General features: G+C 40.8%; 1 protein-coding gene across 2 annotated transcripts in view; it reads right to left on the bottom strand.

The window, feature by feature from the left end:
* Positions 1-27178, bottom strand: part of ATP2A3 (ATPase sarcoplasmic/endoplasmic reticulum Ca2+ transporting 3) — a 324456-nt gene that overhangs the window by 129061 nt on the left and 168217 nt on the right. For both annotated transcript variants that reach the window (XM_077296494.1, XM_077296493.1), the window contains exons 7-8: positions 26186-26271; positions 25386-25850 (exon numbers count right to left, since the gene is read on the bottom strand). In XM_077296494.1, coding sequence (XP_077152609.1) covers positions 25386-25850; positions 26186-26271 — 551 coding nt within the window. The remainder of the gene's footprint in view (positions 1-25385; positions 25851-26185; positions 26272-27178) is intronic.

Here is a 27178-nt window from a genome sequence, read left to right as displayed (position 1 = left end):
GGTTGCAGGAAGGGGAGGGGTATTTAACCTCTGTGTTCCTGTCCCCTATTAGGGCGGGGAAGACAACCTCCGAAGTGGCTGTCGTGGAAGGTGACTAGAGAAATCCTTTTGGGCCTAGTAGAATTTAGTGCTACTCAGCAGCGTACCCCACCCATGAAGCAAGCTACACCGCCTGTTTACCTAAGTACTATTTTGTAACGGCATCTGGCCCAGGAAATCCTTTTGAGCCTAGTAGCAATTTCTGCTACTCAGCAGAGTACCCCACCCATGAAGCAAGCTACACCGCCTTCTTTCTTTCTCAATCTAACCCCTCAGCTCTGGGCTGTCCACTCTCCCTCCAGCTCTCTCCTTCTCACAGGTGGACTACCGCGTGTTTTCACACTGTGGCGAATCTTTTGGGCCCAGGCATAAGAAGTCGTCGAGGTAATGGATAATATGTGCCGCCTTACAAACGTCCATGACGACACATTCGAGGAAGCAACTAAACGCCTCAAATAGTGAGCAGGATATGGAGCACCCCATGGGCAAACAGCGATCTATGTAGTATGCTCCTTCACAGAAGCAGCCCAATGGGAGGCACAGGTAGTAACCGGAATGCCCCCTCAATGTCTGTTTTGGCCACTAGGGTGCCCCTTACCAACTTCTTGACCCGCCTGATTGCCTCATCAAAGGAGGTACAGTACATAGTACTGTACTTGGTTCCACGTCGATGTTGTCATTTACTAACCTGCCCCTTGAATATGACAAATGGTGGATTAGTCTGAATTTATTGGGCTCATTTTTTGACAACTCACAATGGGGGTACCACTACGTCTTCTAAGGAAAGTGTTCTGAATGGACTCACCGCCATTCTACCTAAAGGTATTTCTTTTATTCTTTTTTTGTCAAGACGTCTGGGTGTTGATAGAGCGAGTTTAGATTTTTACTCCAGCCTTTCTTGATTTTAGAAGGGCATGACATGCCTATATCTGTGTCTCCTCCTCCTTTTACTCCTCCACCTCTTCTTTTCGCATGACTATATGTAGTTGTGACTTTTCCATGTGTTTGTTGTGTCTTCTGAGCAGTTTGTCAGCTTTTGGACACCTTTTAAGGTGTTTTCTATGTGTTTTCCATGTGTTTGTATGTGTTTGTGTTTGCCTGCCATTGGTTTCAATAGGGTTCGACGGTGTTCGACAAACAGTTAGTCGAACATCTCCCTGTTCGACGAACCGAACCCAAACACTAGGGAGGTGGCTCATCTCTAGCGGTGACATCAGTAATGTGACCGCTCAGCATGGCAGCTGGAACACAATGACAGTAGTGTTTGAATATGGCTGCTGCGATGAGTGCCGACATCAGTAAGCTTAATTTCTTGTGCTGTGAAAAGCGACATCCGTAAGGTTATCACAGTTCATCAGCTGTGAACTACAAAAACCTAACTGACGTCAATGCTAGTCATAGCAGCCGGATTCACACATTACGGTCATTGTGTTATAGCAGCCATGCAGAGCAGTCACATTACTGATGTCACCGCTCAGCACTGCATCTGGATGTTGATGAGTTGGGGACATGGGATGGATTTAAGAGGGACCCCTTAGGATTATTTTATCTTTTAAAGGTAATAATAGGGTAAAAGTATTATGGAGTGCATTTTACAATTAAATGACTTTTCTCCAAGTGTGTGTTTATTACTTTTGACTACAGGGTTAGTAATGGGGGGTGTCTTATAGACGCCTCTGCATTACTAACCCCTGGGCTTGATGTCAGCGGACATTACACAACTGACATCAACCCCAAAATATTACCCTGCTTGCTAACACACCAGGGCAAGCGGAAAGACCCAGGCAAATTGCCAGAATTAGCACATCTAATGGATGTGCCTTTTCTGGGGCAGGTCCGAGCTGCTATTTTTGGGCTGGGAAGAGCCAAATATCCATGGACCTTTTCAGCCCCCAGCTATCTGCTTAACCTTGGCTGGTTATCAAAAATAGGGGGGACCCCCATGCAGTATTCTTTTATTTTAAAAAAATAATAAATTAAATTATGTGTGGGCCCTTCTATTTTTGATAACCAACCAAAATAAACCAGACAGCTGAGGGCTGCGGCTCACTTTTTATGTTTTTTTACATACTGCGCATGGCTGTGATGAGCAAGAAGTGCCCATGTTGGAAAAGCTTGTTTATTGGAGACACTGCACCCATTCAACAAGCGTTGTTCGGGCTGCCAAACTCCAACAGTAAGTGAAGTCCTTGTTTGGAGTCATGTGCACGCACATTAATGTCCAGTACATACCCTAAACTTTCCTGTTTGGGTTCACTCATCACTAATTACTACTTTATATAAACATGATTGATAATCACTTTAAAGTGTAAAGTGACAGGTGCCAATCAAGTATACCTATGGAATTAAATTTGGAGTACATAAAGCACTTATATGAACTTGTTTGGTGATTTAAATGGCTTCCCCAACGTTTCGCCAATTTTGTTCATCAGGGTGCATGCTTACGAAAGGGCGAAATACACGATGGGGTGGCGGGGACCTTTTTTGAAAATCACCCCAAAAGTTCATGTAAGTGCGATATCTACTCTGAATTTAACCTTATAGGTAAACTGGATTGGCACCTGTCACTTTACACTTTAATGTGCTTAACCAATCATGTTTATATAAATTAGTAATAGCACATATACACTACCATGTAAAAGTTTAGGGTCACTTAGAAATTTCCTTATTTTTGAAAGAAAAGCACAGTTTTTTCTCCAATGAAGCCAACATTAAATGATTCAGAAATATACTCTATACATTGTTAATGTGGTAAATGACTATTCTAACTGCAAAGGTCTGATTTGTAATGCAATACGTTCATAGGTGTATAGAGGCCCATTTCAACAACCATCACTCCAGTGTTCTTATGGTACTTTGTGTTTGCTAACTGTGTAAGAAGGCTAATGGATGGTTAGAATACCCTTGAAAACCCTTGTGCAAGTAGGTTAGCACAGCTGAAAACCATTTGGCTGATTAGAGAACCTATAAACCTGACCTTCCTTTGAGCTAGTTTAGAATCTGGAGCATTACATTTGTTGATTCAATTAAACTCTCAAAATGGCCAGAAAAAAATAACTTTCATGTGAAACTCAACAGTCTATTCATGTTCTTAGAAATGAAGGCTATTCCATGCGAGAAATTGCCAAGAAACTGAAGATTTCCTACAATGGTGGGTACTACTCCCTTCAGAGGAGAGCACAAACAGGCTCTAACCAGAGTAGAAAGAGAAGTGGGAGGCCCCGCTGCACAACTGAGCAACAAGACAAGTACATTAGAGTCTGTAGTTTGAGAAATCGATGCCTTACAGGTGCTCAACTGGCAGCTTCATTAAATAGTACGCGCAAAACGCCAGTGTCAACGTCTACAGTGAAGAGGCGACTCCGGGGTGCTGGCCTTCAGGGCAGAGTGGCAAAGAAAAAGCCATATCTGAGCAGGCTAATAAAAGGAAAAGATTAATATGGGCAAAAGAACAGACATTGGACAGAGGAAGATTGGAAAAAAGTGTTATGGACAGACGAATCCAAGTTTGAGGTGTTTGGATCACACCGAAGAACAATGGTGAGATGCAGAACAACTGAAAATATGCTGGAAGAGTGCCTGACGCCATCTGTCAAGCATGGTGGAGGTAATGTGATTGTCTGGGGTTGCTTTGGTGCTTGTAAAGTGGGAGATTTGTACGGGGTTGCTTTGGTGCTTGTAAAGTGGGAGATTTGTACAAGGTAAAAGGGATTCTGAATAAGGAAGTCTATCATCCATTTTGCAACGCCATGCCATACCCTGTGGATAGCGCTTGATTGGAGCCAATTTCATCCTACAACAGGACAATGACCCAAAGCCCACTTCCAAGTTATGCAAGAACTATTTAGGGAAGAAGCAGGCAGCTGGTATTCCTTCTGTAATGGCGTGGCCAGCGCAGTCACCAGAGCTCAACCCCATTGAGCTATTGTGGGAGCAGCTTGACCGTATGGTATTCAGAAAGTGCCCATCAAGCCAAACCAACTTTTGGGAGGGGCTTCTGGAAGCATGGGATGAAACTTCTCCAGATTACCTCAGCAAATTAAAGGGACTCTGTCACCTGAATTTGGAGGGAACAATTTTCAGTCATATGGGCGGGTGTTTGATTCACCCTTTCCTTACCCGCTGGCTGCAATATTGGATTGAAGTTCATTCTCTGTCCTCCGTAGTACATGCCTGCACAAGGCAATCTTGCCTTACGCAGGCGTGTACTATGGAGGACAGAGAATGAACTTCAATCCAATATTGCAGCCAGCATGCAGCCAGCGGGTAAGGAAAGGGTGAATCAAACACCCGAAAACCCCGCCCATAAGACTGAAAATTGTTCCCTCCAAATTCAGGTGACAGAGTCCCTTTAACTGCTAGAATGCCAAAGGTCTGCAATGCTGTAATTGCTGCAAAGGGAGCATTCTTTGACAAAACCAAAAGTTTGAAGTAGAAAATTATTATTTCAAATAAAAATCTTTTTTTTAGAACCTTGTCAATGTCTGGACTAGATTTTAAATTTATTTGCCAACTCATTTGATTAATAAAAGTATGAGTTTTCATGGAAAATACAAAATTGTCTGGGTGACCCCAAAATTTGGAACCGTAGTGTAGGTATTTTACTTACTCTATACTTAACCTTATAGGTACGTTGCATTGCACTTGTCACTTAATGCCTAATTTGGTTTTCAAATCATGTGTATATGAATCATGTGGACCAGGTCTGTATAAATATATAATTATCTAAACAGTATTGTAGTTAGTTACTCTACAGCTGTATTTGGCGCCAATTGCACTGTGTCCTGTATTTTTGTATGGTATAACTTATAGACTATATATTCCCACATCTATTTAGCAGCACTAAGTTTTAATTCCGATTTCATTTTATTGATTTATCAATATAGATTTATTATGGTTTGAATATCTCATTTACGGAGATATATATAAAATTCTGAAGGTTTCACAAACTTCCCGACACGGGTTTACTGCAACGGGTGAGCCAAAAGACTGCAGCGTCCTACCGCTGCGGTCCCTAGTGGTTGCAATACCACGACTCCAACCCAGGTCAGTCCGTAACACCTCCACTCCCCAGTGTTTACATCTGTTTGTGTTAGTATATTTGTACGATTGGTATTTTCCATCATCACCGTTTGTGTTACCTTGTTAGTCTGGTTGGTGTATTACAGTACACCAGTACTCCCCTCTTCCTTGGGTGGGAGAACAGCACAGTACAGGGCAGATTCAGGAGCTAAGGCAACGGGGACAGAGAAGGAGCCCCTGGTTCCGGGGTACTCAACAACAAAGTCGTGACACTTCCACTTTATGTTGAATAAATGACAATATGTAAACAAATTACTTTTCGTTAAAATGTATTAGTCATCGAGCATGTCTTACTAATTCATAGGATATTGTGGCAATATCTACACAGTTACTGAGTTGGTGACTTTCACTTTAGAATATTAAATTGATCAGGAAATCCAAGGGCTCTTTGTTACACATTATTTAGTTGCCGTGTTGCAGGTAGCCGATTTGTACCATGAACTAGAATACAAGACATGTATTTGTTCATTGAAGCCATGTTACTGCTATTAGGTAAATATTTAACAATTCAACAGGTCTGGAAATCCATGAATAATATCTATAATCCTGCCATTAGCATTCACCTATATTTATCCAGGGAACTCCCAGCAGTTAAATATTAACTGAGCTCTCCGGTCTTCCCTGAAACCTGCTGATCTGTAATAAAAGGTGTCCTGCAGATTTATGCTCTAGCTGACTTCAATGGGCAGTGATGCGTTCAAAACCAAGTGGATTTGTTGTTTTTCAGGAAACAATTACTAGGTTATTAAGTAAAGGGTACATGGCACAGCACCTACTACTAATAGCAACTGTATTCTGTACACAGATCCCGCACAACTGCTAAACATGTCATCTCAATGGAGGGATCACAATGAAGATAATATATTCAAGTGACATCCACCCACTCATTGGTGTTTAATCTCTGTTTAAAGGCTCCAATTTCAGATGGTGAGGAACAACAAACTCCAGAGACATACATGCAAAGAGAAAAAGTTTCAAAGGGATCACAGATCCTGAAGCCATAGAGGAGAGAGGCATCTTCCCATTTTAGCCAGCATACTAGAAAGGGCAGCTCATGCTGTTAATGCCATGATCACTCATGGTGAATGTGGAGTATACATGGGGCCCATTGTTTAAAGGGGTGCTGTGTATTACTACATCTTTTCGTATCCTGCAAGCAAAATGTTCAACTGCTTACAGTTTTCTCTGGAGTACTGAATTTAAGAGCCAACATCTAGGTTCACATTGTGTTAGGGCAATCCGTTAAGCGCATAGCGCTACCGGATTGCGCTAACGCAATGTTTCTTTAGGGTTCGCGTTCATCGTTCCCGCTAGCGCAGATCCCCAATCTGCGCTAGCGAGCACCGGACCTCGGACGCACTTCGGACGCTGCAAGCAGCGTCCAAGGTCCATCACAAAAGAACGGCACATTGCTAGCGCGTGCCGAAAATGGCATGCGCTAGCGATGCGCTACAGAGACAAATCACATTGCTGTCAATGGGTGCGCTGTTGTGAATTCTGCTCTTGGGCTCCCTCCGGTGGTTGTTGGTGGTAGTGCAGTTGTCTTGGGGTTGTAATCCGGGCAGGTGTTTCTGCTGATTGCAGCTCTATTAGGTATTTAGGTGTGCAGGATCCATGAGTCCATGCCAGTTGTCCATTGTACTTGGAGGGATTGCATCTCTCTCTGGCTCCTCATACCCTGCTGCCAATTCAGCTAAGATAAGTGTCTGGTTTTTTGTCTCTGTGCACACATGCAGTGTGCTTTGCAATTCAGTGCAATTCATTGTGTTTTTGTCCAGCTTAGACTTTGTTTGGATTTTTCAGCCATGCTGGATTCTCAGGAGATGCAGATATACTTTCCATGTCATTAGTTAGATGAAGAATATTTGTATTATCTGCTGTGGATATTTTTAGGATTTTAATCCTGACCGCTTAGAATTCTGTCCTATCCTTTTCTATTTAGCTAGAAGTGCCTCTTTTGCTAAATCCTGTTTTTCTGCCTGCGTGTGTTTTTCCTCTTATACTCACAGTCAATATTTGTGGGGGGCTGCCTATCCTTTGGGGTTCTGCTCTGAGGCAAGATAGAATTCCCATTTCCATCTATAGGGGTATTTAGTCCTCTGGCTGTGTCGAGGTGTCTAGGACGTGTTAGGTACATCCCACAGCTACTTCTAGTTGCGGGGTTAGTTTAGGGTTTGCGGTCAGTACAGGTACCACCTACTCCTGAGAAAGTCTTTCATGCGGCTCCAAGGTCACCGGATCATAACAGTGCGCTAACGGACCCGTTGCACGGCGTTAATTGCGACAATTTCACCGTGCAACGCAGTCCGTTAGCGTTAACCCATTAACGCAATGTGAACCTAGCTTATAGGGCTGCCAATGTGAAAAACTTTTTAAAAAAATACCAAGGAAATGTTGCAAATTATAAAACTAGTAGCATATAGGATTCTTTTCAACATTAAAGGGTTGTTTCCAACTGGGAAAGCCATCTCTTGCTGAGGACCTGACTACTGGGACCTCCACTGAGAAAACAAGGTCATGAAATGCTTCACCATACTGGATGCACACATCACTCTGCTTATTGTTTAGGGGACTGCTGGAGATAGACTATAACAGTAGACCATCTCTGGCAGTCCTGCAGCCAATAATTATAGTATTTTGAAACCCAATTCTCAGTACATTGGAGGTCCGAGCGGGTAGACCCTGAATGATCAGAAGTTATTATCTGTCCTGTGAAAACCTGTAATTCTTATACCACCATTGATAACCACTCTTTTTTCACAAGGCTTCAGAATGCAGATTTATATAAGATTCAGGATGGACTCGACAATGTACCATTGGTGATATTAAGTGCACGTACCAATGCAGAAGACTGAATTATAAAATACTAGATGGTGGCCCGATTCTAAAGCATCGGGTATTCTAGAATATGCATGTCCACGTAGTATATTGCCCAGTCACGTAGTATAATGCTCCATGCAGTTATGGCCCCATAGATGCCCCATATAATGCTCCATGCAGTTATGGCCCCATAGATGCCCCATATAATGCTCTATGCAGTTATGGCCCCATAGATGCCCCATATAATGCTCCATGCAGTTATGGCCCCATAGATGCCCCATATATTGCTCCATGCAGTTATGGCCCCATAGATGGCCCATATAATGCTCCATGCAGTTATGGCCCCATAGATGGCCCATATAATGCTCCATGCAGTTATGGCCCCATAGATGGCCCATATAATGCTCCATGCTGTTATGGCACCATAGATGCCCCATATAATGCTCCATGCAGTTATGGCCCCATAGATGCCCCATATAATGCTCCATGCAGTTCTTTATGGCCCCATAGACGCTCCATACAGCATTGTGCCACATGTAATGCTGCTGCAATTAAAAAAAATAAATAAATCACATACTCACCTCTCGTCGCTGCTCCTCAGCGTCCCGTCTCTCCGCACTGACTGTTCAGGCAGAGGGCGGCACGCACACTAATACATCATCGCGCCCTCTGACCTGCACAGTCACTGCAAGAGGACGGGAAGATGGAGCGGCGCCCGGAGGATGGAACGCGGACAGGTGAATATGAAATACTCACCTGCTCCCGGCGCTCCTGACGCTGTCCCTGCCTGTCCCATTGTACCGCAGCTTCTTCGCGCCTGCGCGAGAAGGACCTGCCAAGACGTCACGGTCTTCTCGCGCAGGGCCTGTGATGACGTCGCGGTCACATGAATAGGCGGAATACGGAGGGTGAGTATAGCAGGTTTTTTGTTATTTTATTATTTTTAACATTACATTTTTTACTATTGATGCCGCATATGCAGCGTCAATAGTAAAAAGTTGGGGACACACAGGGTTAATAGCAGCGGTAACGGAGTGCGTTACCAGCAGCGTAACGCGGTCCGTTACCGCCGACATTAACCCTGTGTGAGCGGTGACCGGAGGTGAGTATGCGGGCGCCGGGGCACTGACTGCGGGGAGGAAGGAGCGGCCATTTTCTTCCGGACTGTGTGCGTCGCTGATTGGTCGTGGCTGTTTTGCCGCGACCAATCAGCGACTTGGATTTCCATGACAGACAGAGGCCGCGATCAATGAATATCCGTGACAGACACACAGACGGACAGACAGAAAGACGGAAGTGACCCTTAGACAATTATATAGTAGATATGAGTAGAACTAAAACTCTCCCCTAGCAAAAGCTACTTAGGAAAAATGGTCCAGAAGAATCCAAAGGTGTAAAGTGAACATTCATCATTTTAAAATCTAGTAACATAGCATTGATCCTTCCATGTAGCGATATGCAAGGTAACCACAGAAATTCGATATAGGCCATGTAATGGTATTTCATACAATGGATAAAAGTGTCAAATAGTTTCAGAAATTATGAAAATAGACTGAGAAAGTCATGACAATAGCCCTTGATTCATATTTGACGCATAAATGTGGGCAGCGCATGATGTGAGTGAGTTTAGATACATAACTGTGTCCTTGTGCTGTATTATTTGCTTAGCATTACATCAGTTAAGTCATTCATTATTCTGAAAGTTGCTTTTAGAGCATCACGACTAAAGTTGTTATATAAAAATATGTTTTAATAGAGAAAATTCAGAACGTTATGGAGGTGGATACAAGAAGGGTTGATTTTCATCACAATGACTGAAATTTTTGCACATGAGGGTTTAGTGAATATACCTGCTTATCTGCTACCTGTGGAAAGTGTATTATGTCCTAACAGCTTCCAAGCTAAGTCTTCAGCCATGTCCCTATATAGTGTAAATACTGTACATACTGTAATATACTTTTTGAATACTATAAATACTTTTTCTGCTGCATATTTTTGAAGAAAATCTGCAGTGTTTAACTTTCTATGTAAAGTAAGTCTGATTCAATGGGGTGGTCCGAAGGCAAAGTATTTTTCGCTATCTATGTAGTCCTTTAGTCTAAGCTATTTTCTCATATACTTGCATAAAAAATTCCCTATTGTCTGATGACAATTTGTTTGAGTAACCACAGTGCATACTGGGATAGTCAAATGAAGAGCAGGGGCAGAGAATGCGGCCATTGTCACCGCCCCGGCCCCCTCCCTGAAACGAAGTCTCATCAGAGACGCTCCTGGTCCCTGCGTGCCTCCCTTGTGCAGGGTCTCCCCCAGAGCCCTGTGTGAGGAGTACAGCGTCCAGACTTATCTGCTTAGCTGAACAGTAATAAGCCGGCAGCACAGCGGTGTCGCTATACCTGTGGTGGTGGAGATAGTCCTTCTATACAACCGGTATTGAGACACCGCTCTGCTGACGGCTTATTACTATTCAGCTAAGCAGACACCAGACCGGATGCTGCGCTTATCACATAGGGCACTGGGGAAGGGAGAGAAACACCCCTGGAGACAGCACCACCCCTGAAATGAGTGTCACCAATGACTCTTCATTTCAAGGAGGAGGCAGGGGGCTGTGGCAGCCTCTACCCCCTGATGAAGCGTTGTGCGAGTATCCCAGCATGCACTGGGGATACGCAAATGAATCATCATCAGACAAGAAGGAGAGAAAAAAATACAAAGCGTAATTAGATAGTGCAGTTAGGGAACAGAAGGGAATTTTTAAAGCAAGTATATCAGAAAATAGCCTAGATTATGGGACTAAATAGATAGGGAAAAATACTTTGCCTTTGGACCCCCCCTTTAATGAAAACTATACGTTTAAAGATGATGTTGAACTGTGCAATTTATTTCAGTGCTTTTTTTCTTTTCTTCTAAAACTTGTCTCCTTGGAGAGCCTGATAAAAAAGCATGTAAAATAACTCATGCAAAAAGCATTTTTAAGTGCTGAATCCCAGCTTTTCTGTACTAAATAAAGCCTAGTTAAAGCTGCTTTAAATGTGCAAAAAAACAACAATTCGTCATTAAAGGAGAAAACCCAAAAAAGGCAAAAGTGCCATTAATATGACATCTAATATACTCAGTTGGTTAATTACATATGCTACAGGCCAGTTACATAAAATCAATGCGAACAAGGCCCAGATGGGCATGCATCCTAGGGTTTTTAAAGGGAACCTGTTAGTTTGTAACTAAAAGAGCCACCTTGTGCAGCACAAATGCTGCATTCTGACAAGGTGGCTCTTTTGGTTATGCTCCCTGCACACGCTGAAATAAACACTTATAAAATGTGCCCCCTCATACCCTGAAATCGCCAGGGAGGCGAGTCTTTCCTTCCTAATCAGACGCCTCCCAGCCGGGCATAGATATATATATATATATATATATATATATATATATATATATATATATATATATATATATATAGAGAGAGAGAGAGATATAGATATATATATATATATATATATATATATATAGAGATATAGAGACTCAAAAAAAGAGGCAGCACTCCATAGTAAGGTGATAGTATGTGGTTGGTTTAATCGACCCACACAGCCGGGCGACGTTTCAGCTCTATCCGAGCCTTTCTCAAGCAGTGAGTAACCATACCCTCTACATATTTATGCGTGTTACAACAAGTGTTAAATTGCTTCCAATTAGGTTTAGTATATATACATTATCGATAAAACATAAAAATACAGATCATCTACTAGTGTACATTACCTATACATAAAGTGTCTTGTGCTCTGTGCATATGTGTAAAATAAAAAGTATATAAAAAATATTTCTCAACTTTATATTGCTCCCCAGAGCCATAATATTTTAAACATCTATAAAATTAGTAATAAAAGATCTCTCATCAATCTTCATTATATCCACATTTTATCAATATTGTTGGACACTCACCCACAGCTTATGGCAGACACATGGAGGACATAGTATCATGTTATCGGCGTCTTCCGCTATCTACTGCGCATGTCCGGACCGCACCATTGTTCAGAGAAGTCATTCCTTCTAATGGAGCGCTCCGTGTGGCAATTTCATCATAACGCATGCGCAGTAGCGCTAAGCACCGCCATATTGGTAGTGGCTTATTATCTCTACATAGCGCTTAGTTACAGCATCTGCGCAGTGGCATAGAGACTCAGCATACATCCTACACCACCAGCGCTGGTATTGTAATGTATTCAAATCTATAGAGAAAAAGTGTTTATATATTTCCAATATACTCCACCGTCCGGCCATAGAAAACTCATATTGTCCATGTACACATACCGAATCTGTCACAAAATCTTACAAGCCTTATATATTACTTTTCTGTTTTCACTATTGGTATATATCTAAATACCTCTTTTCATTATATTACATTTGTCGATGGAGTCACTTAACTCCTCCATTATTCCTCCGGATCCAGAAATTACAGCCAAAATTTAATACAGTACATATGGTACTCTGATAGAATTATATTCATTGTACCCTGTCTACACGGGTGATCACATTCTACATATCATCCCCGTGAGTCAATAGGGTCATATCACACCTTAGTTGTCCCTCCGGACCAAGAAGGTGCAATTCTGACACCTATATAGTACCTCATATATTTATAGGAAAATTTACGGGCGCTAAGAAACATATGAACCGGGTTCCCTTTGTTAGTACGTATGTGGAGGAAAGTAGGGGGGTGACCAACATTATCTCAAAACATTGGGCTATGTTGGGGAGGTGTCACCCAGAAATAAGTGAATTTATGTTGCCACCACTTTATTCATACAAAAGAAGTAAAAACGTAGGGGATTATTTGGTCAAGTCGGACATTGGGTCATCATTGGGCAACCAACAATTGACACTAACAGGTAAAAAAAGAAGGGGGTGTTTTCCTTGCTTATCATGTGTGAATTGTTCACACATGATAAAGGGGTCTACGTTTGAGCACCCAGAGACGGGTAAGATTTACCAAATTAAAGAATTTTTGACATGCGATACAGATCATGTAATATATCTTTTGTCATGCCCGTGCAATCTTTGGTACGTGGGGGAGACAACTTGTTCATTTAAGGTTCGGATGAACCAGCATAGGTACACAATAAGGAAGAAAAGGAAGGATCTCCCAGTACCAAAACATTTTTTTGAATGTAATCATCAGGAAAAAGATTTAAAATGCAGAATAATAGACGTAGTCCCAGTTCAGAGAAGAGGAGGTAATAGAGAACAGATTTTGAAGAAGAAAGAACTTAAATGGATCTATGAGTTAAAAACACTAAAACCTAAAGGCCTAAATGCAGACTTTAATATATATACGGTGTTTTAGGGGGGTATGTGGGGATTGTTCTCAGTGATGTATTTGATACTCAGATGTTTTTAATTAATTTGGAATATGTCTTTTTGCTCCCCAGAATGTAATTTTGAAAAACTCACAGACGGGGAAGGAGGCACATGGAGGATGAAAAACTACTATTTTTATTTATTTGAATTAATTTATATAGTTTTGATATTTATTGATATAGCTTTGATATTTTCTATGCTCTACTGCCGGTCCATTCTATGTGTTTTCTTGAAGGATGTATTTTTTTGAAGGATCTGTCACCTTATCATAATAAAGCATATTAAAAACAAAAATATGGCAGTGATTGGTGTGATAAGAAGAATTCTAGGGTTTGGATAAACCTACATATTGTTGCAAACCCTGATAGTTTATCCACTGCGGATATTTGTTGATATATGTCTGACAATATGGAGTTGGATTCCAGTATGTAGCCTATTTTCTTTGTACATTCAAAAAATTTTCCTATAAATATATGAGGTACTATATAGGTGTCAGAATTGCACCTTCTTGGTCCGGAGGGACAACTAAGGTGTGATATGACCCTATTGACTCACGGGGATGATATGTAGAATGTGATCACCCGTGTAGACAGGGTACAATGAATATAATTCTATCAGAGTACCATATGTACTGTATTAAATTTTGGCTGTAATTTCTGGATCCGGAGGAATAATGGAGGAGTTAAGTGACTCCATCGACAAATGTAATATAATGAAAAGAGGTATTTAGATATATACCAATAGTGAAAACAGAAAAGTAATATATAAGGCTTGTAAGATTTTGTGACAGATTCGGTATGTGTACATGGACAATATGAGTTTTCTATGGCCGGACGGTGGAGTATATTGGAAATATATAAACACTTTTTCTCTATAGATTTCAATACATTACAATACCAGCGCTGGTGGTGTAGGATGTATGCTGAGTCTCTATGCCACTGCGCAGATGCTGTAACTAAGCGCTATGTAGAGATAATAAGCCACTACCAATATGGCGGTGCTTAGCGCTACTGCGCATGCGTTATGATGAAATTGCCACACGGAGCGCTCCATTAGAAGGAATGACTTCTCTGAACAATGGTGCGGTCCGGACATGCGCAGTAGATAGCGGAAGACGCCGATAACATGATACTATGTCCTCCATGTGTCTGCCATAAGCTGTGGGTGAGTGTCCAACAATATTGATAAAATGTGGATATAATGAAGATTGATGAGAGATCTTTTATTACTAATTTTATAGATGTTTAAAATATTATGGCTCTGGGGAGCAATATAAAGTTGAGAAATATTTTTTATATACTTTTTATTTTACACATATGCACAGAGCACAAGACACTTTATGTATAGGTAATGTACACTAGTAGATGATCTGTATTTTTATGTTTTATCGATAATGTATATATACTAAACCTAATTGGAAGCAATTTAACACTTGTTGTAACACGCATAAATATGTAGAGGGTATGGTTACTCACTGCTTGAGAAAGGCTCGGATAGAGCTGAAACGTCGCCCGGCTGTGTGGGTCGATTAAACCAACCACATACTATCACCTTACTATGGAGTGCTGCCTCTTTTTTTGAGTCTCTGTGAACCTTGTGCAATCAATTGGACTGGTTGCTTGGGGCCCTGCACCCGAAGATAAGTATCAAGTGTAGTGCTGTTCCTTTTTCTATATTTATATAGAGATATAGATATATATATATAGAGAGAGACATAGATATATATATAGAGAGAGAGAGACAGATAGATAGAGATTCTCTCTCTCTCATAGATATATATATATATATATATATATATATATATATATATCTATCTATCGAGAGAGAGAGAGAGATATCCCCCGCTGTAAATCCATCAGAAGGGGTAAAATAATTTTACAGCCAGGAGCCTGCTCATGCAGCTGTGCTCCTGCCTGTAAAAAGTGGGGAATAAATGAAAGCAGGGGATCGTAGCTACCTAGACTTGCGGGCTGGCATAACCTCATATGAACTCTAGCGTGAGAAAATATTCAGAAAAATTCTCACGCTAGAGTTCATATGAGGTTATGCCAGCAGGGGGCGCAGCACCGCAAGTCTAGGTAGCTACGTTCCTCTGTATTCCATTCATTCCCTGCATTAGCAGGCTCCTGGCTGTAAAATTCTTTAACCCCTTCAGATGGATTTACAGCGTGGGACAAGACTAACGCCGGAGAGGTATGGGATATTGCTGATTTTTTATTTTAACTTTGTTTCAGGTGACAAGGGTCTTCAATTGGATTGAGCGTATAATAAACTATTACAACCCCATGAGTCTTTATTTCATTAAAATACTTTTTCCTAATGTATGTGTGTGTGTGTGTGTGTGTGTGTGTTTTATTAACCATTTACTATTATTGGATTAATAATGGATAGGTGTCTTATTGACACCTCTCCATTATTAACCTGGCTTAATGTCACCTTACAATAGCAAGGTGACATTAACCCTTTATACCCCATATCCCACCGCTAGTCGGGAATGGGAAGAGAGTGGCCAAGTGCCAGAATAGGCGCATCTTACAGATGTGCCTTTTCTGGGGTGGCTGGGGGCAGATGTTTTTAGCCGGGGGGGGCGCAATAACCATGGACCCTCTCTGGGCTATTAATATCTGCCCTCAGTCACTGGCTTTACCACTCTGGCAGAGAAAATTGCGCGGGAGCCCACACCAATTTTTTCCGTGATTTAACCCTTTATTTTAACAGCTAGAGCCACCAAATTTTACACAAAGACACTTCTTACATTAGTAGTCAGGAATATGTAATAAAATAAGGGATATGAAATGGTTTACTGCATGTAAACCATGTCTCATATCATGTCGGGTTTGAGAAGGAGATAGCAAAAGCCGGCAATTGAATTACCGGCTTTCTGCTATCTAGCGCTGTATTATATATATATATATATATATATATATATATATATATATATATATATATATATATATATATATATATATATATATATATATATATATATATATATATATATATATATATACCTATTCTATTCTAACCTGTCAGTGTGATTTTCCTGTACATCGCGCTGAATTGCCGGCTTTTCAAAGGACACGGGTGCGTAAAAATTGGACAGCACTCGCATGGTCCGAGTGCTGTGCAATTTTTGTCTCGCACCCATTGACTTACATTGGCGAGTGTCGTTCGAGAATCGCAGCAATATGCAGCATGCTGCGTTTTTCTCAGTCCGATTTCAGCTGAGAAAAAAATTGCAGATGAGATGGACCAATGTTATTCAATGGGTGACGAGTGCAATCCGACTTTTTATCGGATTGAACTCGTCCGTTTTTCTCTCAAGTGGAAATGAGCCCTAAATAACTGTATTCAGTGTCAGAGGCTTCTAAGGCTAGCAGTATATTGCTATGTATTAAAAAAAAATTAAAAAAAAAAAAAAAGGTATGGATTTGTGGGACAGGGATGAATTACTACTACTTTAGAAATAGTTTGCTTGTGGGACCTCATCTGAGCCACCAGTTCATAGAAACGAAGTCCTGGAATCTGATAATGTATAAAAAGAGCTACAAAATTAAAAAGGGCAGATCAGTTATGAGGAAAGATTAAAAGAATTAATTTTATTTAGTCTTGAGAAGAGACATCTAAGAGCAGACATAATTAACTTATGCAAGTACAAAGAAAATGTTTGCTTAAAAGCAGTTTTATGTAAAACCTTCTCAAAAGACAAAGGGGCATTCCCACCATCTGTGGATAGCCAGGTTCAATCAATCAATCAATCAATCAATCAATCTCCAAAGGCGACAAGGCTTCTTTACCTTAAAGGGAACCTGTCACCGGAATTTAGCGGGACCGAATTTCGGTCATATGGGCGGGGTTTTCCGGTGTTTGATTCACCCTTTCCTTACCCGCTGGCTGCATGCTGGCCGCAATATTGGATTGAAGTTCATTCTCTGTCCTCCGTAGTACACGCCTGCGCAAGGCAATCTTGCCCTGCACACGCGCAGTATGCTTTGCCCAACTGCGTGCAAAGCCGAAAAGCATTAGTGCGCATGCGCCGGCGCACTATGTCCCGGAACACAGCGAAATACTTCCGCTTTTGGCTTACAAATAGTGATGTAAAATACTGACCAAATACTGCTAGTGTGACGGCAGCCTTAGATGTGACATAGCCGAATGGGAGTAGTAGTCCCAACAGATGACACCTGGGTATACACACACACACACACACACACACACACACAGACACCCGCAGACAGGCACATATTCTCCGCCCACACATTCTCCGCCCACACTTCCGCTTTCTGACATTTTCTTTCTGCAGTGTTTTTGGCACGCAAATCCGCAAACCTTTTTACACCTGCGGTTTGGCTGCGGATTTGACTGACTCAATATAAGTCAATGGGTGCAGAAACGCTGCAGATCCGCAAAAAGAATTGACATGCGTAAAGTAAAAGACTGCGAATCAGGCCGGAATTTTCCGCAGAATGTGCACACCAATTTTGGATTCCCTTTGGTTAACCTTGCTTGAGTAATCCTTTGTGGATTTGGTGCAATTCCGCGCAGAAAAAACGCTGCAGGTCCGCAACAAGTGCACATAGCCTTAATGATTTTCCCTTTAATCCAATATGCAAATTGCCTCTTCAGAGAAAAAGAGGACTTAAACTCTATAGCGCCACCTGTTGGAAGTAGCGATCCTACAAGTCACAATCAACCCTTTAACGAGTCGTGCAATAGGACTTAGCATAAGAGCCAAATCAGTATCTCAATTCGCAGACACGGTGTTTCAGCTGTTGGCCCTCGTCAGTGCGAAGCATGAGAACGGATTTGGCTAGGTGAGAGGCTCTGGACTGGGGTCTAAGAGGCAACGTTTCTCCTTATGGAGAGTGACATACCAGCTCTGGCTTGTCAAGGCAAGACAAGCGCAGAGCATGTCAGGAAGTCTCTGAGGTCTGTGTACACAGAGTGCAGCGCTGACAGCTTATATGGCATGCAAATGTGCATGACATATAAGCGATCAGCCTGCACAAAATGAGTGTCCCATAGTGGGACAAAGTATAAAAAAGTTAGAATGAATTTAATAAAAAAAAAAAAAAAAAAAAATTTAATTGTAAAAATATTTAAAAAAATAAAAAAATAAATATTTATTCTATCAATAAATATTTGAATTAGAAAAATATAAACAACAAAAGTACACATATTTAGTATAGCCGCGTCCATAATGACCCGACCTATAAAAACTGTGTCACTAGTTAACCCCTTAAGTGAACACTATTAAAAAAAAAAAAAAAAAAGGCAGAAAAGCAATGCTTTATTATCATACCGCCGAACAACAAGTGGAATAACACACGATCAAAAAGACTGATATAAATAAATGTGGTACCGCTGAAAATGTCATCTTGTCCCTCAAAAAATAAGCTGCCATATAGCTCCATCACCAGAAAAATAAACGTTATAGCTCTCACAATAAAGCTATGCAAAAATAATTATTTTTTATGTAAGTAAAAGCGCCAAAAAAATATAAATGAGGTATCGCTGTCATCGTACTGACCCGAAGAATAAAACTGCTTTATCAATTTTACCAGATGCAGAACGGTATAAACACCCCCTCCCCAAAAGAAATTCATGAATTGCTGTTTTTTGCTCATTCTGCCTCACAAAAATCAGAATAAAAAGCGATCAAAAAAGACATGTGCCTGAAAATGGTACCAATAAAAACGTCAACTCGTCCCGCAAAAAACAAGACCTCACATGACTGAGCCAAAATATGGAAAAATTATAGCTCTCAAAATGTGGTGATGCAAAAACTATTTTTTGCAATAAAAAGCGTCTGCCAATCATAAAAACCTGCTATAAATAGTAAATCAAACCCCCCTTTATCACCCCCTTAGTTAGGGAAAAATAATAAAATAAATAAATAAAATGTATTTATTTCCATTTTCCCGTTAGGGTTAGGGTTGGGGCTAAAGTTAGGATTACGGTTGGGATTAGGGTTAGGGTTGGGATTAGAATTGGGAGGGGTTTCCACCGTTCAGACACATCAGGGGTTCTCCAAACGCGACATGACAAAAAATTCCTGTGAAGCACCAGAAGGGTTAATACACTTCTTGAATGTGGTTTTGTGCACCTTGAGGGGTGCAGTTTTTAGAATGGTGTCACTTTTGGGTATTTTCTGTAATACAGACCCTTGAAAGTGACTTCAAATGTGATGTGGTCCCTAACAAAAAAAAAAAAAATGGGTGTTGTAAAAATGAGAAATCGCTGGTCAATTTTAACCCTTACAACTCCCTAACAAAAAATAAATTTGATTCCAAAATTGTGCTTATGTATAGTAGACATGTGGGAACTGTTACTTGTTAAGTATTGTGTGTGACATATCTCTGTGATTTAATTGCATAAAAATTCAAAGTTGGAAAATTGCGAGATTTTCAAAATTTTCGCCAAATTTCTGTTTTTTTCACAAATAAATGCAGGTAATATCAAAGAAATTTTACCACTATCATGAAGTACAATATGTCACGAGAAAACAATGTCAGAATCACCGGGATCCGTTGAAGCGTTCCAGAGTTATAACCTCATAAAGGGACAGTGGTCAGAATTGTAAAAATTGGCACGGTCATTAACGTGCAAACCACCCTCGGGGGTAAAGAGGTTAATTATTTAAAATCATACTATGATTTTCTGGTTTTTATTTTTAGATTCTGTCTCACAGTTGAGGCGTACCTACGATAAAAATTACAGACCTCATCATTCTTTGTAGGTGTGAAAACTTGCAATATCGGCAGTGTATCAAATATTTAATTTTCGCCACTATATATTTTTAGTTGTGATCACAATCTACAGTACATGTGATATCTGCTCATGAATCAACTTCACTAAATCTACCAGCCCTAGCCTCAACTGGTATAACCACAGCACAACAGCACACCTCTGCTTTTAAATAGGTTTATTTAAAAAAAAATGTATTTTATTCTACTTCTCAGTTTTATACTGATTATTAGACTATTATTATGCTATTCATTTTATTACCGATTTCACGTCTGACCAGGGGAGATAAGGCTCTAAAGAAGCTCAATATATCCAATACTGGGACTGATACCTAGGTAATTCATTTTGGCAGCTATACACTGGTTAATAACTAGAGATGAGCGGAAAAAAAAAATCTGAGTGCAATTGAATTGTATTTGAATTTTATCATAATCTGCATTCTCCAGAATGCACAAGAGACCATCAAAACGTTGAAAAATGGAAGAGAAAAAAGGACTCTTCTTTCCGGCTCTTCCAGATCATCCATACGGTCCTCAATGCATCTTCAGAAAGCCACCATTTGCGGGACCTTGCACATGCACACATGCGCATAACCCTGTCAGGCCTCAAAGTCTGAAGTCTTGTCCCAGCATCAAAGACCCCGAGATATCAATGCGAGTGTTAGCAATCTGAAAATGCGGCAACGGGTGACGAGGATGGGCTGGAGAGGAGAGTACAAGTGTTTTCTTTACATCTTATGTTTATTATGCTCAGGGTCCGGCGAGATTAAAATCTGTTTCTGGAAGAATCTTGTAAAATAGATTCAGTCTCTAAAAGAAAGTGATGAATGGAATAATGAGAGTGAAAATGGAAACTATTTCATAATTATCACCCTGGCTTTCAGGTCGCTTACATGATTTATAACGAGGATTACTTTGGTTTTAACACCCAGACTTAACCCAGAGGCTCAAAAGGTCACTTTTTCTTCTAAAGTCCGTTAAGGAATTGTGGCTCCAGCTATAGTAAATGCAGAGGTGTCAAACTGCATTCCTCGAGGGCCGCCAACAGGTCATGTTTTTAGGATTTCCTTGTATTGCACAGGTGACAATTTAATCACCTGCACAGAATGATTCCAGCACCTTGTGGAATGCTAAGAAATCCTGAAAACATGACCTGTTGGCGGCCCTCAAGGAATGCAGTTTGACACCTCTGGTAAATGGACTGAGATTGTAGATGCTGCTAAACAAGATGGCAGACTTTTTATACATTAGAAGTAGAAAGGATGCCATAACATTGTCCTAGTAGTAGCTGTGTGCCCACAATACTGTACATGACTAACTAGAAGAGATTATGTGAATAGATTCACAAGACACAGTCCTACAGCCATACTGTGGCTTCAGAAAGGCGCCCTGAGAATTGCTGCCTTCCTCCTAGCATCTACAGCACTTCATTTGATTCAACGGCCTAGTGTGCCCTCTTATGTGCAACTTGCCGCAATGATGAACTTGCACCAGGCTGGCTACTCAAAAAGGTAAAAGGTGGTTTTTAGGTCCCCCGTCTGACAGCCACAGATTACTGACCTAGCCACGGGGTCATGCAAATCAATTTGCATCATCTATACTAGCAAGTCATCACAAATAGTCAAATCACATACCATTGTATTTATGAGAAAAATAGGGGTATGGTGACACTTGACAGAAAGAACAGTATGATAGAGAGACAAAGAATAAAAGACATTAAAAGAGAAATAATATTAAACAGTGCTGTTGGATTTAGTATGCAAGGGGTTTTCCATACTCACTAAAGACCTATCCTCATGATGAGCCATTTTATGGACCTATTAACATCAGAATGGTGGTGATCTGAAACTCAGCGCCACTCACCAAATAGCTATAAACTGTGAATGAAGCCGACCAATACAGTGCTGTTTACTTTCTAGTGGCTATACTCATTTAAAGAGGAAATTAACTGCAGTACCTAAGAAAGGCCACTACAAAGTAAATTAGCGGTGTCATTCAGTTCCATTCATTGCTTACATCCGGCCATCACCAGAGCTGAAAACAGCAGATCGCTGGGGGTGCTGGGTTTAGGACCATCACCAATCTGACATGGATTAACTATATAATGAAACCTAGAAAACCCCATTAACAGACAACAGAGTATAGTTTGATGCAAAGTACCAAATAGCTGACATAGTAAGTCAGTAGTCAAATACTTACCATAAGCCCCAAACAGGCATTAAGAGCAGGAATGTACCTGACCTAACTACTTTATATGGGAACAGAATATTTAAGTCTCTATTTTGGCTTCTATTGGGAAACCTTGTACTTGCATGCAACATTCAATACATGATACATTATGTTTTTCCACACACTGTATACAGAAATATAACAATATGTCAATGTGCCTAAAACCACAGCATAGACAGATCTCTTAATTGCTTTTTAATTTGCGAGAAAGTAAAAAAAAAACGAAAAAAAAAAAAACTTTACAAATTGGTATGTACCTACATTCACAATAAATTTTAGAAGTACTCTCAGTCAGTGTACATAAATCATGAACCATCAGCAGCAGCTTTCAACTAATAAAGCAGTCTGTTCTATCTAAAGAAAATATTATGCAGTAAGGCAAACAAAATGCATTCCAGTAAGGCTGGGGTCACACATGCGTGTTTTACGTACGTAAGAGCGCAAAAACTACGTCCGTAAAACTCGCATTACATACGGCACAATGCTTCTCAATGGGGCTGCTCCTATTAGCCGTATATTACGGTTCAGTATTATACGGCTTTCTACGGCCGTACAAAATCGCAGCATGCTGCGTTTGTCAGCGTATTGCGCAAATAATACGCCAATGAAAGTCTATGGGGGCGAGAAAAATACGGATTCCACACGGACCTGCAGTGTGACTTGCGAGAAATACGCAGCGCTGTTAGTGAAAAGTCGGTAATTCAATTGCCGGCTTTTCATTTCTCCTGCACAAACCCGACAGGATATGAGACATGGTTTACATACAGTAAACCATCTCATATCCCCTTTTTTTTGCATATTCCACACTACTAATGTTAGTAGTGTGTATGTGCAAAATTTCAGCGCTGTAGCTGCTAAAATAAAGGGTTAAATGGCAGAAAAAATTGGCGTGGGCTCCCGCGCAATTTTCTCCGCCAGAGTGGTAAAGCCAATGACTGAGGGCAGATATTAATAGCCAGGAGAGGGTCCATGGTTATTGGCCCCCCGTGGCTACAAACATCTGCCCCCAGCCACCCCAGAAAAGGCACATCTGGAAGATGCCCCTATTCTGGCACTTGGCCACTCTCTTCCCACTCCCTGTAGCGGTGGGATATGGGGTAATGAAGGGTTAATGCCACCTTGCTATTGTAAGGTGACATTAAGCCAGATTAATAATGGAGAGGCGTCAATTATGACACCTATCCATTATTAATCCAATTGTAGGAAAGGGTTAAAACACACACACACACACGATTTAAAAGTAGTTTAATGAAATAAACACAGCGGTTGTTGTAATAATTTATTGTTCTCTCAATCCATCAGGAACACCCTCGCTTGGAAAAATAATAAACGCACAAGATACATACCTTCTGGTGAACCATCTCGTCCCACGAAGTAATCCATCTGAAGGGGTTAACTAATATTACAGGCAGGAGCCCTGCTAAATGCAGCTGTGCTCCGTGCCTGTAATCCCCGGCGAATGAATGAAATGTAGGTCATTGACCTACATTTCCTTCAGTCGCGGTGATGCGCCCCCTGGTGGATGTCCTCATATGACCTGGAGCGTGGGAAAAAGTTCCCAGGCTGCAGTTCATGAGAACATCCACCAGAGGGCGCCTCACCGCGACTGAATGTAAGTATAGATCCTGCTTTCCTTTCAGCACCCGGGGGATTACAGGCACGAGCGAGTGGTTTATCGCAGCTCTGCCTGTAATATTAGTTAACCCCTTCAGATGGATTACTTCGTGGGACGTGATCTGACATCAGAAGGTATGTATATTGTGTGTTTATTATTTTGCCAAGCGAGGGCCTGGAAATGGATTGCGAGAACAATAAATTATTACAACAACCGCTGTGTTTATTTCATTAAAATCCTTTTTAATAATGTGTGTGTGTTTTTTAACCCTTTCCAACAATTGGATTAATAATGGATAGGTGTCATAATTGACGCCTCTCCATTATTAATCTGGCTTAATGTCACCTTCCAATAGCAAGGTGGCATTAACCCTTCATTACCCCATATCCCACCGCTACAGGGAGTGGGAAGAGAGTGGCCAAGTGCCAGAATAGGCGCATCTTCCAGATGTGCCTTTTCTGGGGTGGCTGGGGGCAGATGTTTGTAGCCACGGGGGGGCCAATAACCATGGACCCTCTCCTGGCTATTAATATCTGCCCTCAGTCACTGGCTTTACCATTCTGGCGGAGAAAATTGCGCGGGAGCCCACGCCAATTTTTTCCGCCATTTAACCCTTTATTTCAGCAGCTACAGCGCTGAAATTTTGCACATACACACTACTAACATTAGTAGTGTGGAATATGCAAAAAAAAAGGGGATATGAGATGGTTTACTGTATGTAAACCATGTCTCATATCCTGTCGGGTTTGTGCAGGAGAAATGAAAAGCCGGCAATTGAATTACCGGCTGTTCACAGATATCGCGCTGAATGAAATCTAAATACAGAATATATATATATGTGTCTCAATGACATATATATATATATATACTGTATATATGTTTTCCCTAACATTTGAGCACATAAATCCATTAGATGTCGGTTTTTCAAGCCTGCGCGAAAATCTCGCAGTACGGATGGCATACGGATTACATACGGAGGATGCCATGCGCAAAATACGCTGACACACCCTGCCTACGGATCACTATTTTGGGAACATTTCTCCGTATTACGGCCGTAGTACGGACGTATAATACGTGGCGTATTGTCTTACGCCATGTGTGACCCCAGCCTAACAGGTAGATACAATTTATAAGTCAATTTGGACAGAAGTTGCTAAATTAAGGGCTTTACGTTTTCTAAACTTCAGTTTCAGAAAAATGTTGACATGTCATAGGGACAGATCATAACCTTTGATAGTTGTGAGTCCATTTGCTTGAAACCCACGCTAATGGCTGAAATGAGTGAGCAGAAGCACTCATCTGGGGGTTAAGCCTGCACAGCTATATGGCTTTCCTCCTATGAGTCCATACACACCACCCAGCGATCGACCCAGGGTTGGTGCAATTAATGCCTCAAAGATTAAAACTTCTGACATGTAACCATTAGTTATTTTTCCTTTTGGAAAAATAATTACAGTGCACTGTACCAGAAAGCATTGATAAGTAGCAATGGAAGAATCACTTACCCTGGACACAGACATCTGGTTGGTGGTCAGAGTACCAGTTTTGTCTGAACAGATGACCGATGTGCAGCCAAGAGTCTCAACAGATGGCAGACTCCTCACAATAGCATTCTTCTTAGCCATTCTACGTGTACCCAGAGCCAAACAGGTAGTAATTACAGCTGGAAGCCCTTCAGGAATAGCCGCCACAGCCAGGGCCACAGCAATCTTAAAGTAGTATATAGCTCCACGAAACCAAGAGCCTCCGTGAACAGGATCATTAAAGTGGCCGATGTTGATGACCCAAACAGCCACACAGACCAATGAGATGACTTTAGATAGCTGTTGTCCAAATTCATCCAGCTTTTGTTGCAGAGGAGTTTTCTCTGGCTCGGTAGCAACCATCTGATTTCTGATCTTCCCGATCTCTGTGAAAACACCTGTTGCAATAACTACTCCAACAGCTTTACCAGCAGCAATATTGGTTCCCTAAAAAAGCAGCAAAATGATTGCAAAACAAGACCATAATTAAAACAAGTAAAGAGAATTTTAAATATGCTGTTCTATCACTATATTGTCTCAGATCTGCCTCCAATTTATCAGCGTTGCATAGCATTGCTGCGAGGGTAGAACACAGCATCTCATGGGGGACACAGAAAACCTATGGGTACCATTGTCCTGTCTCCTTACACGGCCTCTGGCACACTTACATTTTTAAATCTTGACATTTAAAATCAACTTCAACATAATTTTCAAAAATGATATAAATTTACAGAGCAAGACCAAAAATTGTATATTAATTGACAGGCTTGACTTTTACTTACAGAGAAAAGCATATTCTTTTTGTCCTGATTGACTGCTCTGGGGTCTGGGATTGGATCTGTATGTTTTATCACTGAAACAGACTCTCCTGTAAAAAGTAAAATAGCATGTTTTACCTTACTTTCTAAATATAGTATCCGAGGCTGACAGAAGACACCGGTCCATCAAGTACAATCTTTCTCCATTATTTATACATTCTGTATTGTTAGATTATGTATAACCCAAAATGCAATTTGCTGTGAGAAAAGCATTTAGGGTGACCACAGTGCAAAAATGTGTAATATATTTTATAGTATATAACATAAGACACAACAAAACAAGAAGTGATGTTCCAATTTATAAATTCATGATAAAAAGGAGAACCAGGAGTACATAAGCAATATGTATGTATGTATGTATGTATGTATGTATGTATGTATGTATGTATGTATGTATGTATGTATGTATGTATGTATGTATGTATGTATGTATGTACAGTTAGGTCCATATATATTTGGACAAAGACAACATTTTTCTACTTTTGGCAATAGGCATTACCACAATGAATTTTAAACAAAACAATTCAGATGCAGTTGAAGTTCAGACTTTCAGCTTTCATTTGAGGGTATCCACATTAAAATTGGATGAAGGGTTTAGGAGTTTCAGCTCCTTAACATGTGCCACCCTGTTTTTAAAGGGACCAAAAGTAATTGGACAATTGACTCCAAGGCTATTTCATGGACAGGTGTGGGCAATCCCTTCGTTATGTCATTCCCAATTAAGCAGATAAAAGGCCTGGAGTTGATTTGAGGTGTGGTGCTTGCATTTGAAAGGTTTTGCTGTGAAGTAAACATGCGGTCAAAGGAGCTCTCCATGCAGGTGAAACAAGCCATCCTTAAGCTGCGAAAACAGAAAAAACCCATCCGAGAAATTGCTACATTATTAGGAGTGGCAAAATCTACAGTTTGGTACATCCTGAGAAAGAAAGAAAGCACTGGTGAATTCATCAATGCAAA

This window comes from Ranitomeya variabilis, chromosome 3 (genome assembly GCF_051348905.1).
Source record: "Ranitomeya variabilis isolate aRanVar5 chromosome 3, aRanVar5.hap1, whole genome shotgun sequence".
In the NCBI taxonomy this organism is placed as follows: Eukaryota; Metazoa; Chordata; class Amphibia; order Anura; family Dendrobatidae; genus Ranitomeya; species Ranitomeya variabilis.
The sequence above is the reverse complement of the archived record's forward strand: the minus strand, read 5'-3'. Positions and strand labels throughout refer to the sequence as shown.